This window comes from Muscardinus avellanarius (assembly GCF_963383645.1).
Source record: "Muscardinus avellanarius genome assembly, chromosome: 10".
Lineage (NCBI taxonomy): Eukaryota > Metazoa > Chordata > Mammalia > Rodentia > Gliridae > Muscardinus > Muscardinus avellanarius.
Window position 1 is genome coordinate 39,386,752 of NC_137796.1, and position 20,588 is coordinate 39,407,339.

The window sequence follows — 20,588 nt, forward strand, 5'->3', positions numbered from 1 at the left end:
CAAGGTAATGTACCATACGCATAGAATAAAGGGCAAAGTTATATGGCCACTTAACAGATTTAGAAAAAACTCTTGATAATATTCAACAATGCTTATAATGAAAGTGATAAGAGTAGAAATAGGAAGTAACTTCTTCAACTTGATAAGGGCCATCTATTTTTGTGTGTGTGTGGTACTGAGGGTGGAACCCAGAAGCCTCCTACCTCCAGGCTATACTTGAGCCCTATTTTATACTTTATTTGGAAACAGGGTCTCACTAAATTGCCGAGAGCCTCACTAAGTGGCCAAGGCTGGTTTCAAAACTGTGCGATCAGCCGGGCGTGGTGGCGCACGCTTGTAATCCCCGCGCTTGGGAGGCTGAGACAGGAGGATTGCACAGGTTCGAAGCCAGCCTCAACTACTTAGTGAGGCTCTCAGCAACTTAGTGAGACCCTGTTTCCAAAATAAAATATAAATGGGTCTGGGAGTATAGCTCGGAGGTAGAAAGCCTCTGGGTTCCACCCCCAGTACCACCAAATAAATAAATAAATAAACAACACATAAAACAAAACTGTGCGATCCTTCTGTCTCAGCCTCTCAAGTGCTGGGATTATAAGCCTGCACCACCATGTCCTGCAGGCCATCTATTAAGAACATTATAGATAACATTATACTTACTGATTGACCTTCCCTTTAAGAATAGGATCAGTTTTTCTCCATTCATATTGAATGGAGAAAAACTGCAAGAATTCCCTTTAAAATCAGGCACAAGACAAGGAGGCCCATTGTCACCTCTCCTTTTCAATATAGTCCTCGAGACTCTTGCCACAGCAATAAGACAAGAGAAGGAAATCAAAGGAATTCAAATAGGAAGAGAGGAGCTAAAACTATCCTTATTTGTAGATGATATGTTTCTTTATCTATAAGATCCAATGAACTCAACCAAAAGACTTCTGGAGCTGATTAACCAATTCAGCAAAGTTGCAGTATACAAAATCAACCTAAAGAAATCAGTTGCTTTTCTTTATGCCAACAATGAATCCACAACGAAAGAAAGAAAAAAACTATTCCATTTACTATAACCTCTAAACCAATAAAATACCTAGAAATAAACCTAACCAAAGATATAAAAGACCTCTACAGAGAAAACTACAAAACATTAAAGAAGGAAATTGAAGAAGACCTTGGAAAATGGAAAGATCTCCCTTGATCATGGATAGGCAGAATAAATATCATCAAAATGGCCATTATGCCAAAACTGATCTATAGATTCAATGCAATCCCCATTAAAATACCAACAACATTTCTCATAGACCTGGAAAAATCAGTTATGGATTTTGTATGGAGGAAGAAAAGCCAAAGCAATTCTCAGCAACAAGAAACAGGCAGGAGGCATCACAATCCCGGACTTCAAATTATACTATAGAGAATAGTAGTAAAAACAGCATGGTATTGGCACAACAATAGGCAGACTGACCAGTCAAACAGAATAGAAGATACAGAAACAAACCCACACATCTATAGTCAACTGATCTTTGACAAAGGGGCCAAACTCATACACTGGAGAAAAGACAGCCTTTTCAACAAATGGTGCTGGGAGAACTGGCTATCTATTTGTAGAAAGTTGGATCTGAATCCTTACTTCTCACCATGCACAGGAATCAACTTGAGATGGATCAAAAACTTAGAAATTAGACCAAAGAAAGGCATAGGATCTATACTCCAACATATAGGTACAGGGAGTAACTTTCTCAATAAGACTTCCAAAGCGCAGGAAATTAAAGCAAGAATTAAAAAGTGGGATCTCTTCAAACTAAAAAGTTTCTTCTCATCAAAGGAAACCATCAAGAACCTAAAGAGGAAGCCTACAGAATGGGAGAAGATCTTTGCCAGCCACCACTCTGATAGGGGGCTAATATCCAGAATATACAAAGAGCTCAAAAGACTCTACACTAGCAAAACAAACAACCCAATCAAGAAATGGGCAACTGAACTGAATAGACACTTCACAAAAGAAGAGATACAAATGGCCAACAGATACCTGCAATGATATTCAACATCACTAGCCATCAAGGAGATGCAAATCAAAACTACGCTGAGATTCCATCTAACCCCAATCAGAGTGGCAAGCATAAAGAAATCAAACAACAATTGCTGGCGAGGATGTGGGGAAAGAGGAACTCTTTTACACTGTTGGTGGGAGTGCAAAGTAGTTCAGCCACTATGGAGATCAGTATGGAGATTCCTTAGAAAACTGGGAATAGATCCACCATTTGATCTGGCTATAGCACTCCTGGGTATCTTTCCAAAGGGGTTGAAATCAGAGAACTACATTAACATATGCATACCCATGTTCATAGCAGCACAGTTTGTAATAGCCAAAATATGGAACCAACCTAGATCTCCATCAACAGATGAGTGGACTGCAAAATTATGGGAAATAGACACAATGGAATTCTATTCAGCTATAAAGAAAAATAAAATAATAGCATTTGCAAGAAGATGGAAGGAACTAGAGAATATTATGTTAAGTGAGATTAGTCAAGCACAAAAAGAGAATGGACATATGTTTTCTCTAATATGTCCAAGCTAGGGAGTAGTGGTAATACCAGAGGGACTCCAGATGATGGAGGGGAAATCTCAGCAAAGCTTGAATGGAAAGATAGGAGAGGAAGAAAGCTGAGGTTGTTCAATGGAGGAGCTACATACAAATATGTGTAATAGCATAAATGCAACATGATTACCCTGGACACTCTCTATTGGGGGGAAGGGGGAAGGGCATGAAGCACAATGTAAATGTACACCACTCTTAATATGTTCCACTTATAAAAAATAAAAATTAAATTTAAAGAAAAAAAACGAATAGGATCAAAACAAGGATGTTAGCTGGGAGTGGTTCATAGACAACCTTAGTTACTTAGGGAGGCCCTCAGCAACTCAGTGAGACCTTGTTTCAAAATAAAGAATAAAAGCTGGGTGTGGTGGTGCATGCTTGCAATCCCAGTACTTGGGAGGCTGAGACAGGAGGATCTCACAGGTTCAAAGCCAGCCTCAGCTGCTTAGTGAGGCTCTCAGCAACTTAGTGAGAACCTGTTTCCAAATAGTTTAAAATAGGTCTGGGAGTACAGCCCGGAGGTAGAAAAGCCCCTGGGTTTCACCCCCAGTACCACCAAAAATAAATAAATATTTCAAAAATTAAAAAATTAAAAAATTGTCGAAAAAGCTGTGTGTGGTGGCACATGCTTGTAATCCCAGTACTTGGGGAGGCTGAGACAGGAGGATCCCAGGTTCACAGCCAACCTCAGCTACTTAGTGAGGCCCTCTGCAACTTAATGAGACCCTGTTTCAAAATAAGGAATAAAAATAGGGCTGGGGGTACAGTTCAGAGGTAGAATGCCCCTGGGTTTAATCCTTAGTACTCTAAAAAAATAGTTGAAGTATTTGAATAGACATTTATCTAGTGAAAATATATACAATAGCCAGTAAGCACATGGAAATATTCTCAACACTATTATATATCAGGGAAATGCAATTGAAAGCCATGAGACACTATTTTATACTCACTAAATTAAGATACTAATAAAAATAAAAATGACAAAGACCAAGAAATATTAGCAGCTGGGTGTGGTAGAATATGCCTGTACACCCAGTACTTGGGAGGCTGAGACAGGAGGATGGCAGATTTGTGAATAGCTTCAGCAATGTAGCAAGACTTTGTGAACTTGTGATCATCCTGTCTCAGCCTCCCAAGTACTTGGATTACAGGCATGGGCTACCATGCCCAGCAAGACATAGATTAAAAAAAAATTTTTTTTCATACTTATCTAAATAAGTGTACAACCACATTTTAACAGATAACGATTAAACCTTCTGTTCGGAAAATCAGTACCTGACATTTTTTTCTTTGGGGAAATTGTAAAGTGTTTTCTGCATATTGTAGTATTTGATCCTCACACCCCCTAAGAAGATAGGCAGGTGTGATATTGTTTTCATTTTAAATATGGAGAAACTGAAATTTAGGAATGGGAAAGACTCATCTAGGGCTATGAAACCAGGTAATGGATGCCTGAACAGGTACTGGATCCCGAGTCCTAGGTCTCTGAGTCCTTCTCATCATAAGTCCTCAATCTTCACTCGGCTCTTCCCATCCAATTTGTCAAGCACAAATAGCAAGGATTTTTTCAGCTCCCTCATGGCTTCAGAGCTGACTTGACCTAAAAAAAGGAGAAGCAGCTGGGCGTGGTGGTGCACGCTTTTAATCCCCGTGCTTGGGAGGCAGAGACAGGAGGATTGCGCAGGTTCGAAGCCAGCCGTGCGCACTGGCTTAGGAGACCCTGTTTCCAAAATAAAAATATAAAATAGGTCGGGGAGTATAGCCCAGAGGTAGAAGGGCTTCCAGGAACCCCAGTACCACCACCAAAAAAAAAAAAAAAAAGAATAAATAAGATAAAATGAAAATAAAAAAATAAAAAAGGAGAAGCATGTTAAGGCCACTATCCCTGCTCCATGGGCCACAGCCATTGCTACAAAATGCTATGTTTATATTTTTGATCTGAGATTCTGATGTCATGGGTGAGCATTGGGGCCTGGGCACTGGGGCTTCTAAAACTCCCCTGATAATTCTAATAAGTCCCCAAGCCAATATGCCCAAGTAGCAAGTTGGTCAACTCTACATAATAGAACTAGAAGTTCTGATTTGGCCTTCCTACATGATTAATGTGTTTAAATTTGAATTAGTTCTCAACATTTTAATGCATGAAATTTTCACATAAAAATCTGAATTTCTGGCCTCACTTGAAAACTGAGAAGTTGATAGCTGTGCCTGTAGTCCTGAATGGTGACCAGTGCCTAGAACTACACAGTGGTTGCTTTTACATGCAGTAAAAGTCCTCCAGTTTCCCAGGCTATGCCAAACCATATTGTCTCATCAGCCTAATCCATTTATTTTCATTTTGTACCTAATCTCTGTAGGGCTGCACTATGCCACTCATCTCTCTCTTGGAGGCTGGGAAACTGAGGCCTATGGACAAAAGTGTGGGAGCTGTGGGCCTCAAAGCTGTTAATTGGGCTAAACAGATTTCTTATTCCTTTTCAGCCAGAGAACATACTGTGTGTTAATCAGACAGGACACCAAATTAAGATCATTGACTTTGGGCTGGCCAGAAGGTAAGGGAATTTTATTTTGATATTTTGACAAAATTCCTTGGGACTCATTGCAGCTTTTTTGGGAAAAGATACTTGCCCAGTGAATTCTTAAATTTTGGGACAAATGCAAACATATCTCACTCAATAGCTGGTGGTCTTCAGCTTGAAGATAGGCCTTATTTCTACTGCTGAGAGCGGCCTTGAGCTTTGGTCTCCATTTCTCCCTAAAAGGCTATGGGATCTGAAACTGTATTTCAAATTACTTGAGCAGAGAGGAAGTGATAGTTAAAGGGGGCTGGTGAATGGGGTGCTGGGCAACTCAATTCAATGGCTTCTGCAGGTCTCCTGGGACCAGGTTGTGCTGGGCTATGTAATCCATTATTGGCATCCTTGGCCTCCAAAAAAGGACTAGGTAAAATATGAAAACACACATGTGACAGTGTAGTGTTGTATCAAGGGTAAGTGGTTCTGATGCCACTCAGGACTGAGTTAATCAATCCTGGTAAATGGTGACACAATAGAATTAGCTGCTGACATGGGGACAGTTAAGAAGGTTAACCTATAAGGATGGTTAGGCTCTTAAATTTAAGTGCATTAAAATGAACATTTTAGTAGAGCTTGGCACGCTTTTAATCCCAGCATTTGGGAGGCTGAGACAGGAAGATCGCGGTTCATGGACAGTCTCAGCTCCTACTTAGTGAGGCCCTTTGCAACTCATGAGACCTTGTTTCAAAATAAAGGATAAAAAAAATAGGGCTGGGGGTGTAGGTCGAAGATAGAATGCCCTTGGTTTCCATCCCCAGTACCACACACACACACACACATAAAAGAACATTGCACATACACACACACATACACACACACACACACACACAGACACAATACACACATTTTTTTTTTTTTTTTGGTGGTGGTACTGGGTATTGAACCCAGGGGCATTCTACCTCTGAGCTACACCACCAGATCTATTTTCCCTCCCCCCCTCCCTCCCTCCCTCCCTCCCTCCCTTCCTTCCTTCCTTTCTTTTCTTTTTTTTTGGGTCTGCGGATGGAACCCTGGGGTATTCGACCTCCAGGCTGTACCCCCTGTCCTATTTTTTATTCTTTATTTTTGAAACCGGGTCTCACTGAGTTGCAGAGGGCCTCACTAAGTAGCTGAGACTGTCCGCAAACCGTGATCCTCATCTCAGCCTACCGAATGCTGGGATTACAAGCGTGCACCACCACGCCAAGGCTTCCTATTTTATTTTTCATTTGGAAATAGGGTTTCATTAAGTTGCTGAGGGCCTCAATAAATTGCAGAGGCTGGCCACAAACCTGTGATCCTCCTGTTTCAGCCTTGTATAGTTAAAAATATAAGCCTGTACAGTCAGATATATGATGAACACTGTGCTGCTACAGGGCTATCTGTGGCAGGCACACCTCGTGGTGTGAATGCTTAGCAGGGGTTGTAGCATTTAGAGGATCGATCCTCAAAACCTCAAGCATTTACAATTCATAAATATGGCAATAGTATGCCCATCCTCCAGGCTTCCTCCAGAATTTTTTCTCTAAGAATAATTTTTCTCTGGGAATCACATATTTCTGGGTAAGTCTTCATATCATAGCTAAATTCTCAATATTCATGAAGTTTTTCTGTCATTTTGATAACTGTTTCCCACAAAGAAGTTGTCTTTGTTACTTTTATGAGCCTTAAGGTATCTTCTACTCCATCCACAAGTAGTAGAAAGCAGAGCCTCATCCCCATGGGGCAGAGCTGCTTGCCTGAGCTTAGCCTCTGGTTTCGATGACCTGTTTCCAGGCAGCACCCAAAACTACAATGGCAGTCTTCCAAGGTCACTCCTTATGTCACTTGGTAACATGATGAATGTTACCTATCCACAGGGGTGGAAGATACATTTTTATTGCCATGATGTTGTTGATGTAACAGCAGAAGGAAGTTCATATCATCTCTCTGCACCTTTAGGATCTCCATTATACAGTGTTCTCTGTCCTGTGAAAATATAAAATCCTCCCAATTCAAACACTTAAAACCACATTCAAGCCAGGCGTGGTGGCGCACGCTCGCAATCCCCATGCTTGGGAGGCTGAGACAGGAGTATTGCACAGGTTCAAAGCCAGCCTCAGCTACTTAGTGAGACCCTGTTTCCAAATAAAATATAAAATAGGTCTAGGAGGATAACCTAGAGGTAGAAAGCCTCTGGGTTATACCCCCAGTACCACAAAAAAACAAAAACAAAAAACAACCAGAAAACCACATTCAACTCCTAATGTATATAAATCTGCTTCATATTTTCCCAAATGTCTTTTATAATTTGGATTACCCACACATTTGCACATCTTAAACCTATTTTTCATTATGGTACCTGTCCCCCAATAGGCCTTTTTAGGCTTCTCTGCCTAGTTGTCCACTCCCTCTCACTCCATGACAAGTAATGCCACAAATGCACTGTGTCTTTATGTGCCACGGCCCTTTGGAGAGTCACAAGCCACTGTAATAGTCAAGTTAGTCTTGTCCCCAAGAGCACATTTTCACCCCCTGTGAGGCAATACTGTCAATATGGTCTTCACTGAGAATGCACACACTAGAGCATGCAGCATACTCTCAAACACCAGATGCCTGTTTGCCATGTGAGTATAAAAAGTACGAATGCAGAGCAAGAAGCAACCACAGAAGCTCCTGGAGTCAGAGAAGGCCTCTTTGAAAAGCCAGAAGGGATAAATGAACAAAAACAATTTTTTTTTTTGGTGGTACTGGGGGTTGGACTCAGGGCATTCTACCTCCAAGCTATATTCCCAGCCCTGTTTTTTATTCTTTATTTTGCTCTTTTTTTTTTTTTTTTTTTTGCCGTACCAGGGGTGGAACCCAGGGGCATTGTACCTCTGAGCTAGACCCCTAGCCCTATTTTTTAGTGTTTTTATTATTTTCTTCTTCTTCTCCTCTCCTCCTCCTCCTCTTCCTCCTCCTCCTCCTCCTCTTCCTCCTTCTTCTTTTTTGTGGTACTAGGGGTGGAACCCAGAGGCTTTCTACCTCTGGACTATATTCCCAGACCTTTTTTACATTTTATTTGGAAACAGGGTCTCACTAAGTTGCTGAAAGCCTCACTAAGTAGCTGTGGCTGGCTTCGAACCCATGTGATCCTCCTGTCTCAGCCTCCCAAGCACGTGCGCCACCATGCCCGGCTGTTTTTATTATTTTTTTGAAACAGGGTCTTGCTGAGTTGCGAAGTGCCTCGCTAAGTCGCTGAGGCTGTCCGAGAACTGCGATCTTCCAGTCTCAGCCTCCCAAGTATTGGGATTATAAGTATCCACCACACTTGGCTTGGACAAGATTATTTTTTTTACCTTTTTAGAAGCCTAAAAAGGCCTATTGGGGTACAGGTACCATAATGAAAAATAGGTTTAAGATGTGCAAATGTGTGGGTAATCCAAATTATAAAAGACATTTGGGAAAATATGAAGCAGATTTATATTTATATTAGAATGCTGGAAAATGTTTAACCACCAGCTTGGGAGGTGGGGAATGAGAGGAGTTAGGGTTGATTTGTAATATTTGTCGGTTTTTGCTAATTCCAAGATAACCAACAGGACACAGAGCTCTATGAAAGCCAGTGATAGCCAGGCGTGGTGGTGCACACTTGTAATCCCAGCATTTGGGAGTCTGAGACCTGGAGGATCACAGTTCGCGGATAGCTTCAGCTACTTAGTGAGGCCCTCTGCAACTCAGTGAGACCCGGTTTCAAAATAAATAATAATAAATAGGGCAGGAGGTGTAGCTCGGAGGTCAAATGCCCCTCGGTTCCATCCGTAGACCCGAAAAAAAAGAAAGCCAGTGATAGCATAACAGGGATGAAGGGGGGGGGCGGAGTTATGAAGTCAGAAGAGGATGTGTGCTGTGTATGAGCAGAACAGTCTGAGGGAAGACACAACAGAAGATGGGAGCACCTATGTGTCCTATGGCCCACTGAATCTTACTAGTGGGGAGGGTGAAGGGTTGGAGGTCAATTTACCAAAATTACAGAAGCCAAGTCAGGTATCATGGTGCACACCTGTAATCCTAGTACTTGGGAGGCTGAGACAGGGGAATCCAGGTTCATGGCAAGCCTCAGCTACTTAATGAAGGCCTTTGCAACTCAGTAAAACCCTGTTTCAAAATAAAGAATAAAAAATAGGGCTGGGGGTATAGCTCAGAGGTAGAATGCCACTGGGTTCCATCCCCAATATGCAGAAAAAAAGTATACATATATAAAAGTATATACAAAAATGTGTGTGTGTGTATATATATATATATATATATATATATATATATATATATATATATATATATGCCTGGGGACATAGTTTAGAGGTAGAATGTCCCTGAGTTCAATCCCTAGTACCACAAAAAAAATATAAAAATAAATCCCCAGTGCCACAAAAGAAAGAAAGAAAGAAGGAAAGAAGGAAAGAAAGAAAGAAAGAAAGAAAGAAAGAAAGAAAGAAAGAAAGAAAATTACAGAAGCCTGCTTGTGAGTGGCCAGCATGGGTCTCTGGGTTACCTCCAGCATGTTCTCCTAACTCCAGACCAAGGCACAGATACACATCAGAACACAAATTCACCAGGTTTTTGGGCAATCATTACCTCAACTGCTAGATCACCCTATGGTCACAGAGGGCCCTGTGCTAGGAATCTGGCAGGAAGGTTTTGATATATAAATACATAATATATTTTATATATTTTTGCAGTACTGGGGATGGAACCCAGGGTATTATTCTACCTCCAAGCTACACCCCCAGGCCTATTATTATTATTATTATTATTATTATTATTATTTTTTTTTTTGGTGGTACTGGGGTTCCTGGAAGCCCTTCTACCTCCGGGATACACTCCCACGGGCTATACTCCCAGACCTATTTTTTAACTTTTTTATGTGGGAACAGGGTCTCTTAAGCCAGCGAGGCTGGTTCCGAACCAGCACGATCCTCCTGTCTCTGCCTCCCAAGTGCGGGGATTACAAGTGTGTGCCACCACGTCCAGCTATTCTTTTTTTTAAAACATGGTCTCACTGAGTTGCGAAGGGCCTAAGTAGCTGAGGCTGTAATCCCAAATGCTGGGATTACAATCATGCATCACCATGCCTGGCTTGATAGATATTTTTATACAGATTTGGGGTGAAGGTGTCAGTTAGCTATTACCACAATATTGTTTCATAACAAACTATTCTAAAACCCAGTGGCTAAAAACAACAATAATTTATTCTCATCTACATTTTTTTTTTTTTTTTTTTTGGTGGTAGTGGGGATGGAACCCTTCTACCTCCGGGCTACACTCCCAGACCTATTTTATATTTTATTTTATTTATTTAATTATTTATTTATTTTGGTGGTACTGGGGGTAGAACCTAGAGGCTTTCTACCTCTGGGCTATACTTCCAGACCTATTTATGTTTTATTTGGAAACAGGGTCTCACTAAGTTGCTGAGAGCCTCACTTAGTAGTTGAGGCTGGCTTCGAACCTGTGTGATCCTCATGTCTCAGCCTCCCACGCGCAGAGATTACAAGCGTGCACCACCACGCCCAGCTTATTTTATATTTTAATTGGAAACAGGGTCTCTTAAGCCAGCGTGGGGATTACAAGCATGTGCCACCACGCCTGGCCTTCATTCGCATCTACATTTTTGTGAGTGACCTCAGGGAATGGTATGCTGGACCTAATTCAGCACCTATTGTACTAGCTTGTGACACAGTATTTGTAGTCCAATTGTTAAACATAGCCATTATTAAAAGTTATATTAAAAGTTAAAGAAATTACATTAAACTGAGTGTGGTAGCACATACTCATAATCCCAGTACTTGGGAGGCTGAGACAGGAGGATTGCACGTTTGTGATCAGATTTAGCAACTTAATGAGACCCTCTGCAATTTAGTGAAACCCTGTTTCAAAATAAAAATAAAACAAATAGGGCTGGGGTGTAGTTCAGAGGCAGAATGCCCCTGGATTCAATCTCTAGTACCACAAAAATTAAACAAAGATACCAAATATTAAAAATATCACTTCCTAGATGGGCATCGTGGTGCATGCTTGTAATCCCAGCATTTGGGAGCCGAGACAGGATGATCGTGGTTCACGCACAACCTCAGCTAATAGTGAGGCCCTTTGCAACTCAGTGAGACCCTGTTTCAAAAATAAAAAGACTAAAAAAGCAGGCGTGGTGGCACACACTTGTAATCCCCGTGCTTGGGAGGCTGAGACAGGAGGATCGCACAGGTTTGAAGCCAGCCTCAGCTGACTTAAGAGACCCTGTTTCCAAATAAAATCTAAAATAGGTCTGGGAGTGTACCCAGAGGTAGAAGGCCCCTGGATTCCATCCCCAGTACAACCAAAAAAAAAAAAAAAAAAAAGACTAAAAATATAGGGCTGGGGTGTAGCTTGGAGGTAGAATGGCCCTGGGTTTCATCCCCAGTACCGTTAAAAAAAAAAAAATCACTTCCTAATTTTCACATTTTACTATTTTCCATGTTCCTGAGGTAATTTATGCCTATCATGTCTGTATGGTACACTATTCCAGAATGGGTGCTACTGTGTAGTACTTCTTGAGTCTTCACTTAGTGACTTTATGATGGTACCTTGAAATTGCCCATGGGAAATACACCATAAAATTGGCCAACATTACAAATCAGACTTTGGAAAAAATCCAAATAGTTTGTTAAACATTCACCTACACACTACTGCTTGAGAGTCACTGATCTAGGCTGAGCTCAGCTGGGCCCAGATTCAAGATACAGGTCAGTGAGGCCAGGTCTACTCCATGTTTCTTTCATTCTCTTCTCATGGTGATGGCAGGGAAGCAAGAGGGAAGCTCTGATGGCTCACTTGTAGTTGGCCCAAGGTCACTTCCACTCAAATTCTGTTGACCAAAGCAACTCATACAACCTGAGCATCAGTGGGATAGGGTGATACAACAAAGTCACATGACACAGGGTACAGATAGAGTATCCAAAGAGGCATTGACAATAATGCAAGCTGGAAAAGCAGCTTCCAGGTTCACTGAACGAATGGACCTTCTCCTTTAATGTGTCTCAGTCCTAAGTCTTGGGTCAGTTGCCAGTGCAGGGGGACAGGCTGCCAGTGGGAGGTTATGCTCTCCCAGCTTCCCAGCAGCTTGTTCTGGCCCTAGGTCTGTATTTGCCTGGCTTCTAGTAAATTTGGAAGAGAGACTATTTGAAAACTGGTTTGAAAGAAGTCGGGCACTTTGGAAGAATAATTAGATTTTATTATTTTTACCTCAATTGCCTCATCTATAAGATTGAAATGATAATCTTACCTATTTCACAGTGCTATTGTGAGAATGAAAAGAGATGATATTGGTATGTAAAACTTAGCACTATGCTTAGCAGTTAGGAAGTACCCATTACATTTTATCAAGAGATTTTTCTTCTCCTTTAACAGTGACTAAAAAGCAATATTTGCCATCTTTTTTTACTCAGCCATCAACTCTCTTGCTTATATTTTATGACCATGACTTTGATTCTTTTTGGAAGCATGGTTTTAAATAAACCACATAATAGAAAACTTACCATCCAGTGTCCATCAATGGATGAATGAATAATGGAAATATGGAATATATTTATAATAGAATACTATTCAGTCTTTTTTTTCCTTCATGGTACCAAGGATTCAACTCAGAGGCATTCTACCTCTGAGCTATACCCTCAGTCCTATTTTATTGTTTTCATTTTTTGAAACAGGGCCTTATTAAATTGTGGAGAGCCTCACTAAGCTGGCTGTGAACCTGTGATCCTCCAGTGTCAGCCTCCCAAGAACCAGGATTATAAGTGTGTGTCACAATGATGCTTGTAATCTCATGTCCCACTGAAATTCTTCCTCCCTCCCTCCCTCCCTCCCTCCCTCCCTCCCTCCCTTCCTTCCTTCTTTCATTTTCTGAAAAAAAGGTCTCAATAGGTTGCTTGAGAATTTCCTGAGGGTGGTCTTGAATCTGCAATCCTCTTGTCTCAGCTTCCCAAGTACCATACCGGGATTACAAGCATGTGCCACCATACCTAGCCAATTCAACAGTCTTAAAAAAGAAGGAAATCGCTGGGTGTGGTGGCTCACGCTTGTAATCCCCGCGCTTGGGAGGCGGAGATAGGAGGATCACGCAGGTTTGAAGCCAGCCATGCTGGCTTAAGAGACCCTGTTTCTAAACAAAAATGTATAAAATAGGTCTGGGAGTGTAGCCCAGAGGTAGAAGGGTTTCCAGGAACGCCAGTACCACCAAAAATAAATAAATAAATAAATAAATAAATAAATAAATAAATAAGAAGGAAATCCTGTCATTTGAGATTACATGTATACACCTGGAGGATAATATGTTAAGTAAAATAAGTCAGGCATAGAAAGGCAAATACAGCATGATTGATAATTTTATAGAGGCAAAGAGTGGTTACCAGAGGCAGGGCCAGTGGCTTTGGGAGATGTTGGCTAAAGGATATAGGATTTAGACATAAGGAATAAGTTCAAGAGACCCATGTACAATATGGTGACTATAGTTAATATATTGTATTCTTGGAAATTGTTGAGAATAGATTTTACGTGGTTAATTAGCTTGATCTAGCCATTCTAAAAGGTATGTATGTTTCAAAACACCATATTGTGCACCGTAAATACATGCAATTTTTTGCAACTTAGGAGAAAATAATTAAAGAAAAAGAAAAAAATACCATCTTAATTTTATTTATATATATATTTTTATTTTTTGGTGGTACTGGGGTTCCTGGAAGCCCTTCTACCTCTGGGCTACACTCCCAGACCTATTTTATACTTTTTATTTGGAAACAGGGTCTCTTAAGCCAGCACGGCTGGCTTTGAACCTGCGCAATCCTCCTATTTCCACCTCCCAAGCACGGGGATTACAAGTGTGCGCCACCACACCCGGCTTACCATCTTAATTTTAAAGTGCATTGTTTAGTAGTGCAACTGTAGTAGTAGTGCATTATTGTGCAACCAAACTCCAGAATTTTTTCATCTTGCAAAACTGAAACTCTATGCTCATTAAATAAATTCCAATTTTCCCCCTGCTTCTAATCCCTAGAAACCACCATTCTACTTTGTTTCTACCAGTTTGGTTACTCTAGGAACCTCATATCAGTGGAATCATGTAGTATTTCTTTGTGGCTAAAATTTATTTTTTATTTTGAAATGAGGTCTTGAAAAGTTGCTGAGGATGGGCTTGAACCTGTGATCCTTCTGTCTCAGTCTCCTGTGTACTGGGATCACAGCTGTGTGCCACTGTGCCTGACTTCCTTCTTTTTTAAGAAGGAATAATATTCTATTTTCGTTATTCATTCTAGTGTCAGTGAACACTTAGGTGGCTTCTACCTTTAAGCTATTGTAAAAGTAATGCTGCTTTGAACATGATGTAAATCTATCTTTTGGAAACCCTATTTTCAATTCTTCTGGATATACATACCCCAAAATAGAATTGCTAGGTATTATGGTTAATTCTACTTTTCAGTTTTTGAGTAACCATGTGTATTTCATATTTGCTGCCCCATTTTATATTCTGACAAACTGTACACAAGTCTTTAAAATTTTGAATATTCTAGTTAGCACTTGCTTTTTTTTCCCCATTCTGACCCCCAATATGGTAGCCATCCTGATAGATGTGAAATAGTATTGCATTGTGGTTTTGTGTGTGTGTGTGTGTATTGTACTGGGGATGGAACCCAGGGGCATTCTATCTCCAAGCTACACCTTCAGCCCTATTTTTGTATTCTTTATTTTGAAACAGGTCTCACTGAGTTGCAAAGGACTTCACTATTAGCTGAGGCTGTCTGTGAACCGCAATCCTCCTGTCTCAGCCTCCCAAATGCTGGGATTACAAGTGTGCGCCACTACGACCAGCTGCATTGTGGTTTTGATTTGCATTTCCTTAGTGATAAGAGATGATGAACATTTTTTCCTCTTTTTCTATTTATTTCCTCTGGTACTGGAAATTGAACTCAGGCATGCTTTACCACTGAGCTATATCCATAGCCTTTTTTACATGGGTGCGTGTGTGTGCACATAGTGTGTGTGTGTGTGTGTGTGTGTGTGTGTGTGTGTGTGTGTAATTATTTTTTGTGTGATTGGGGATTGAACCAAGGGGCATTCTACCTCTGAGCTACACCCCCAGTTCAATTTTATTTAGTATTTGGAAACAGGATCTCAATAGGTTGCTGAGAGTATCACTATTTGCTGAAGCTGTCCTCTAACCTGTGATCCTCCTGTTTTAGCCTCTCAAGTACTGGGATTAAAAGTGTTCACCAACATGTCCAGTTCATATTTTACTTTGAGACAGGGTTTTGCTAAGTTTCTCAATAGCCTTGAATTTATGATTTTCCTGCCTTGGCCTCCTGAGTAGCTTGGATTTTAGGTGTGTGCCACTGTGACAGGTCTATGTCCGTGTGTGTGTGTGTGTGTGTGTGTGTGTGTGTGTGTGTAGCACTAGCAATTAAATCCAGGAGCATTCTACCTCTGAGCTATATCCTCAGCCCTATTTTATTTTGAAACAGGGTCTCAATAAATTGCAGAGGGTCTTGCTAAGTCATTGAGGCTAGCTGTGAACCTGTAATCCTCTGGTCTTAGTTTTCCAAGTACTGGGATTATAGGGTAAGCCACCATGCCTGGGTACAGGCCTCTTTTTCTAATTCTTATTGTCATCTCTTCAACTATGTTGTGCCCAACAGAGCAGTCCTTGCCCAACATCTTCCACCACTTTGATTTGTACTCCTTCATATGGCTGCATAGCAGTAAGATACATTAATATTCTCTCTACTTCAGACTGTAAATACCTAAAGGGAAAAGACTGTGGTTTTCCAATTCCACTGCTAATTTAGAAAGACCTGAAGTTTAGGACCTAGGGGTACAGTTTCCCCCCAGTAAACATATGTGTACTGTGAGTGCGAGGCCCAGACAACATGCCTGACAGGAAGGGTCAAGGAATTCTAGGAATCAGTCCCAGCATCCACATCTTCTTCAATGCCTCATTCCCACGGTCCTCTGCTCCCCCTCCTCCCCAGGTACAAGCCTCGGGAAAAGCTGAAGGTGAATTTTGGCACTCCTGAATTCCTGGCCCCAGAGGTTGTCAACTATGAGTTTGTCTCATTCCCCACCGACATGTGGAGTGTGGGAGTCATCACTTACATGCTGTGAGTGCTTAGGGGATTGGCTCTGAGGTGGGGCTGGGGGCCATCGCTCTTGCTTTGAGTACCCACAGAAGCAGCAAAAATGTGAATACAAGTAGTTGACTTGAGAAGTATTCACAGGAATCATGAACACAGGTATGGGCTAGTGAGACAGGGAAGCAAAGGCAACCAGTTAAGGGTGTATTACCAAGTGCTAGTACTTACACATGACTACCATATTTACAAATTGATCCTATTCCTAAGTTATCACTAATAGGCTAATATTTTTAAAAATTGAGATATGCAGAAGTTACTCCCCAGAATAAAGGTGTGTGTTGGGGGTAGAATTAATTTCTTGGCACTTCTGACAAAGTAAGCTTCGAGTGACAGCTCTCTAACAAAGAAATGCAGGTGCTTTGGCATGAGTGGGGCTGGAGTGTCCTAAGGCAGGGGTGAGCCTGCAGGACTTTACCGCATCAGCTAACCTTGCTATTTCTGACCCTGTTTTCTTCTCTCACTGTAGAGTCCTCTTGCTATGTTCTAAGAGACCAAAGTCCTGCTTTGCCCTTTATCATTCCTGTATAACTGCTACCCTGTGTCCCTGCACTTTGTATGTGTCTGTTACACCAGACTGGGTAAGGTTAGAGCCCCAGGACCAGCCAGATAGTCTGTCCTGTCCCTGTCCTCACTCTAACAGAAATCCAATAAAAACAATTTCCTTTTGGCCCAAGGCAAGGGTAGTATCTAAATAAGCCTGGTTGTTTGAGACATGGAAAGCTATTTTTTAAAATAAATCAATATATGCTTAGTAGCTGGTCATATTGAGTTGGGCCCAAATTAACTGTTTACTTTGGAGATAAAGGGAAATACATATGTATTATAAAGGACTTATTCTGAACACCATTTCTGAGTCTAAAATTTTAATCCTTCTACTTTCTCCCCTTAATGAACACAATGAACTCTATCCTGTGGAGAAATAATAAGAATACTTTTCTTTTGAACCCTGTTGGTTCTGGTTAGGTCTGTTTGACCCTGCTAGTTTTTTCTTTATTCTGTTGAAGCATGTTGGAAAATGTAGCTTCTACCTACTGATAGTACTTTCTCTCTTTTATAGACTCAGTGGTTTGTCACCATTTCTAGGGGAAACAGATGCAGATACCATGAATTTCATAGTGAACTGTAGCTGGGATTTTGATGCTGATACCTTTGAAGGGTTGTCAGAAGAGGCCAAGGACTTTGTCTCCCGGCTACTGGTCAAAGAGAAGAGGTACCCTTTATTGCCCGTCACTCATGGACCATTCTGATGGTGACCTTGATCTGCATGAGAGGCTGGACTGCTATAGCCTTTCTTCTTTCAGAATTTCTTAGTCTGCTACATTGGAACAAAAAAGGGGGACAAAGAAAATTAAAAAAAATTTTTTTTTGCAGTACTGGGGTTGGAACCCAGGGGCATTCTACTTCAGAGCTATGCCCCAGCCCTATTTATTTTTTTTATTCTTTATTTTGAAACAGGGTTTCACTGAGTTGCAAAGGGCCTCACTAAATAGCTGAGGCTGTCCACAAACCTGGACCCTCCTGTCTCAGCCTCCCATGTACAAGTGTCTACCACCATGCCCGTCTTAGAAAATCAGTTTAAAAACAACCAGGAGTACAAGCTGTAGATAGTTTTAGAAAGGAGAATATTTATAAATAGGGCCCATTTCCAAGGTATCACTTAAGGCAAGCTAATATTAAAAAAAGTCATGATATGTAGATGTCATTCCTTAGACTAACGGTCTGATAAAGGCCTACTTTGGCTCCAGCAGCTCTGTAAGTCATGGGTTGAGTCACTGATTTTTTTTTTTTTTTTGCTACTCGATATAAAACAACAACTGAAAATGACCAAAGGTACTGATGGCTTAGGAGTAAGGTCTAAAAGTCTGAACTCTAAAAGAGCTCATCATTCTTTAATTGATTCCTCCTCCTCCTCCTCCTCCTCCTCCTCCTCCTCCTCCTCCTCCTCCTCTGTCTCCTTCTTCTTTTGTGATGTGAAAGGAAAAAGAAATTCAAATTCAGAAGAATCAATTGGCATTATACCTTGAGCTTTTTTTTTTTTTTTTTTTTTTGTACTGGGGATTGAACTCAGGGGCATTCTACCTCTGAGCTATACCCCTAGCTCTATTTTTATTTATTTATTTTTTGCAGTACTGGGGAGGGAACCCAGAGGCATTCTACCCAAGCTACAATCCCAGCTCTATTTCTTATTCTTTATTTTGAAACAGGGTCTCACTGAGTTGCAAAGGGCCTAAGTAGCTGAGGCTGTCCATGAACCTGGATCCTCCTGCCTCAGTCTCCCAAATGCTGGGATTACAAGCGTGCACCACCACGCCTGGCTTCCCCAGCCCTATTTAATTTTTTTATTTTGAAATAGGATCTCTTTAAGTTGCTAAGACTGGTCTTGAACCTGATCCTCCTGTCTCAGATTACCAAGCACTGGGATTACAGGCATGGACCACCATGCCCAGCTGTTCTTTTACTTTTTAAGAACAATCCTGGGCATATTTGGCCTTCCTACTGCTCTGCCTCAGTTTCCTAGCCCTTTCTGGAGGTGGTATTTAATCATTGGAATATATTCCCTCTATAGAAGTCAGGGAACATTTTGCTGACAATTTACTGGCACTTTTAAGGAGGGAAATTTTCGACAATGAGGAGTTCCTTTTTTGGTACATAGCATGAACTGGCCTGTCTGATTAATCTGTTCCATCAACTCAAGCTTCCCACTCAGTGGAACAGAGTTTTGGACAACTGGAAAGAGCCACCCCAACAAAAATTTTTGACTGTTTGATTTCACAGCTGCAGAATGAGTGCTACACAATGCCTGAAACATGAGTGGTTGAATAATTTGCCTGAAAAAGCCTCAAAATTCAAGGTTCATCTCAAATCCCAGCTCCTGCTGCAGAAATACATGGCCCAGAGAAAATGGAAGGTATTTTGGTTTTCTTTTCTTTCTTTCTTTTTTTTTCTTTCTTTCTTTTTTTTTTTTTTTTTTTCAGTTCTGGGGAATGAACCCAGAGGTGCTCTACCACTGAGCTACATCCCCAGACCTTTTTATTTTAAAATTTGAGACAGAGTCTCACTGAATTGCTTTGACTGGTTCCAATTTGCAATCCTGCCTCACTTCCCAAGTACTGGGATTAAAGATGTTTACCACTGTGCCTGATTTATCTTCAATTCTTTAATAGAATTGTAGCAAAGTTCTTACTTACATTTTGATTCTAAGTAGAAAGATTATAAGGTAAAAAAAAATCTCCTGTTAAAAGCTATTAGCTTAAACTGGGCATGGTGGTGCAGGCTTGTAATCCCTCTGCTTGGGAGGCTGAGATAGGAGGATCACACAGGTTTGAAGCCAGCCTCAGCTACTTAGTGAGGCTCTCAGGAACTTAGTGAAACCCTGTTTCCAAATAAAATATGTAAGCCGGGCGTGGTGGCGCACGCTTGTAATCCCTGCGCTTGGGAGGTGGAGTCAGGAAGATTGCGCAGTTTCGAAGCCAGCTGCGCTGGTTTAAGAGACCCTGTTTCGAAATAAAAAAGTATAAAATAGGTCTGGGAATGTAGCCCAGATGTAGAAGGGTTTCCAGGAACCCCAGTACCACCAAATAAATAAATAAATAAATAAATAAATAAATTAAATAAAATAAAAAAATAAAATATATAAAAAAGAATAGGTCTGGGAGTATAGCTCGGAGACAAAAAGCCTCTGGGCTCCACCCCCAGTACTACCAAAAATAAATAAATAAATAAATAAATAAATAAATAAATATTATTAGCTTAATTGAAAAAATAACACAAACCAAATACTGGCATAGTTAGGCCCCATAAATTTTTTTTTGGTGGTACTGGGAGTGGATGTTCTATGATTATTCTAGCAAATTGTTTTCCCCTTTAGATCTTTTTTTTTTTTTTTTTTTTTTTTGCGGGTCTGGGGATGGAACCCAGGGACATTTGACCTCCGAGCTACACCCCTTGCCCAATTTTTTATTCTTTATTTTGAAACAGGGTTTCACTGAGTTGCAGAGGGCCTCACGAAGTAGCTGAGGCTGTCCACGAACCACGATCTTCTAGTTTCAGCCTTCCAAATGCTGGGATTACAATTGTGCACCACCACGCCCGGCTGATCATTTGTTTTAAGCAAAACCAAGTGACTAGATTTGCTTAAATCTTTTCTTTGTTTATTAAAGCAATTGCTCTAAAATTTTTCTTTTTCTCTCTCTTTCTCTCAAGAAACATTTCTATGTGGTGACTGCTGCTAACAGATTAAAGAAATTTCCAACTTGTTCCTAA

At 40.9% G+C, this 20,588-nt stretch overlaps 1 protein-coding gene across 1 annotated transcript in view; it reads left to right on the plus strand.

The window, feature by feature from the left end:
* Positions 1-20,588, plus strand: part of MYLK3 (myosin light chain kinase 3) — a gene marked incomplete at both ends in the record, with an annotated part of 46,992 nt that extends 26,404 nt beyond the window's left edge. Inside the window, 5 exons of the mRNA XM_080703539.1 lie at positions 5,075-5,145; positions 16,164-16,292; positions 17,383-17,535; positions 19,101-19,233; positions 20,529-20,588. Coding sequence (XP_080559665.1) covers positions 5,075-5,145; positions 16,164-16,292; positions 17,383-17,535; positions 19,101-19,233; positions 20,529-20,588 — 546 coding nt within the window. The remainder of the gene's footprint in view (positions 1-5,074; positions 5,146-16,163; positions 16,293-17,382; positions 17,536-19,100; positions 19,234-20,528) is intronic.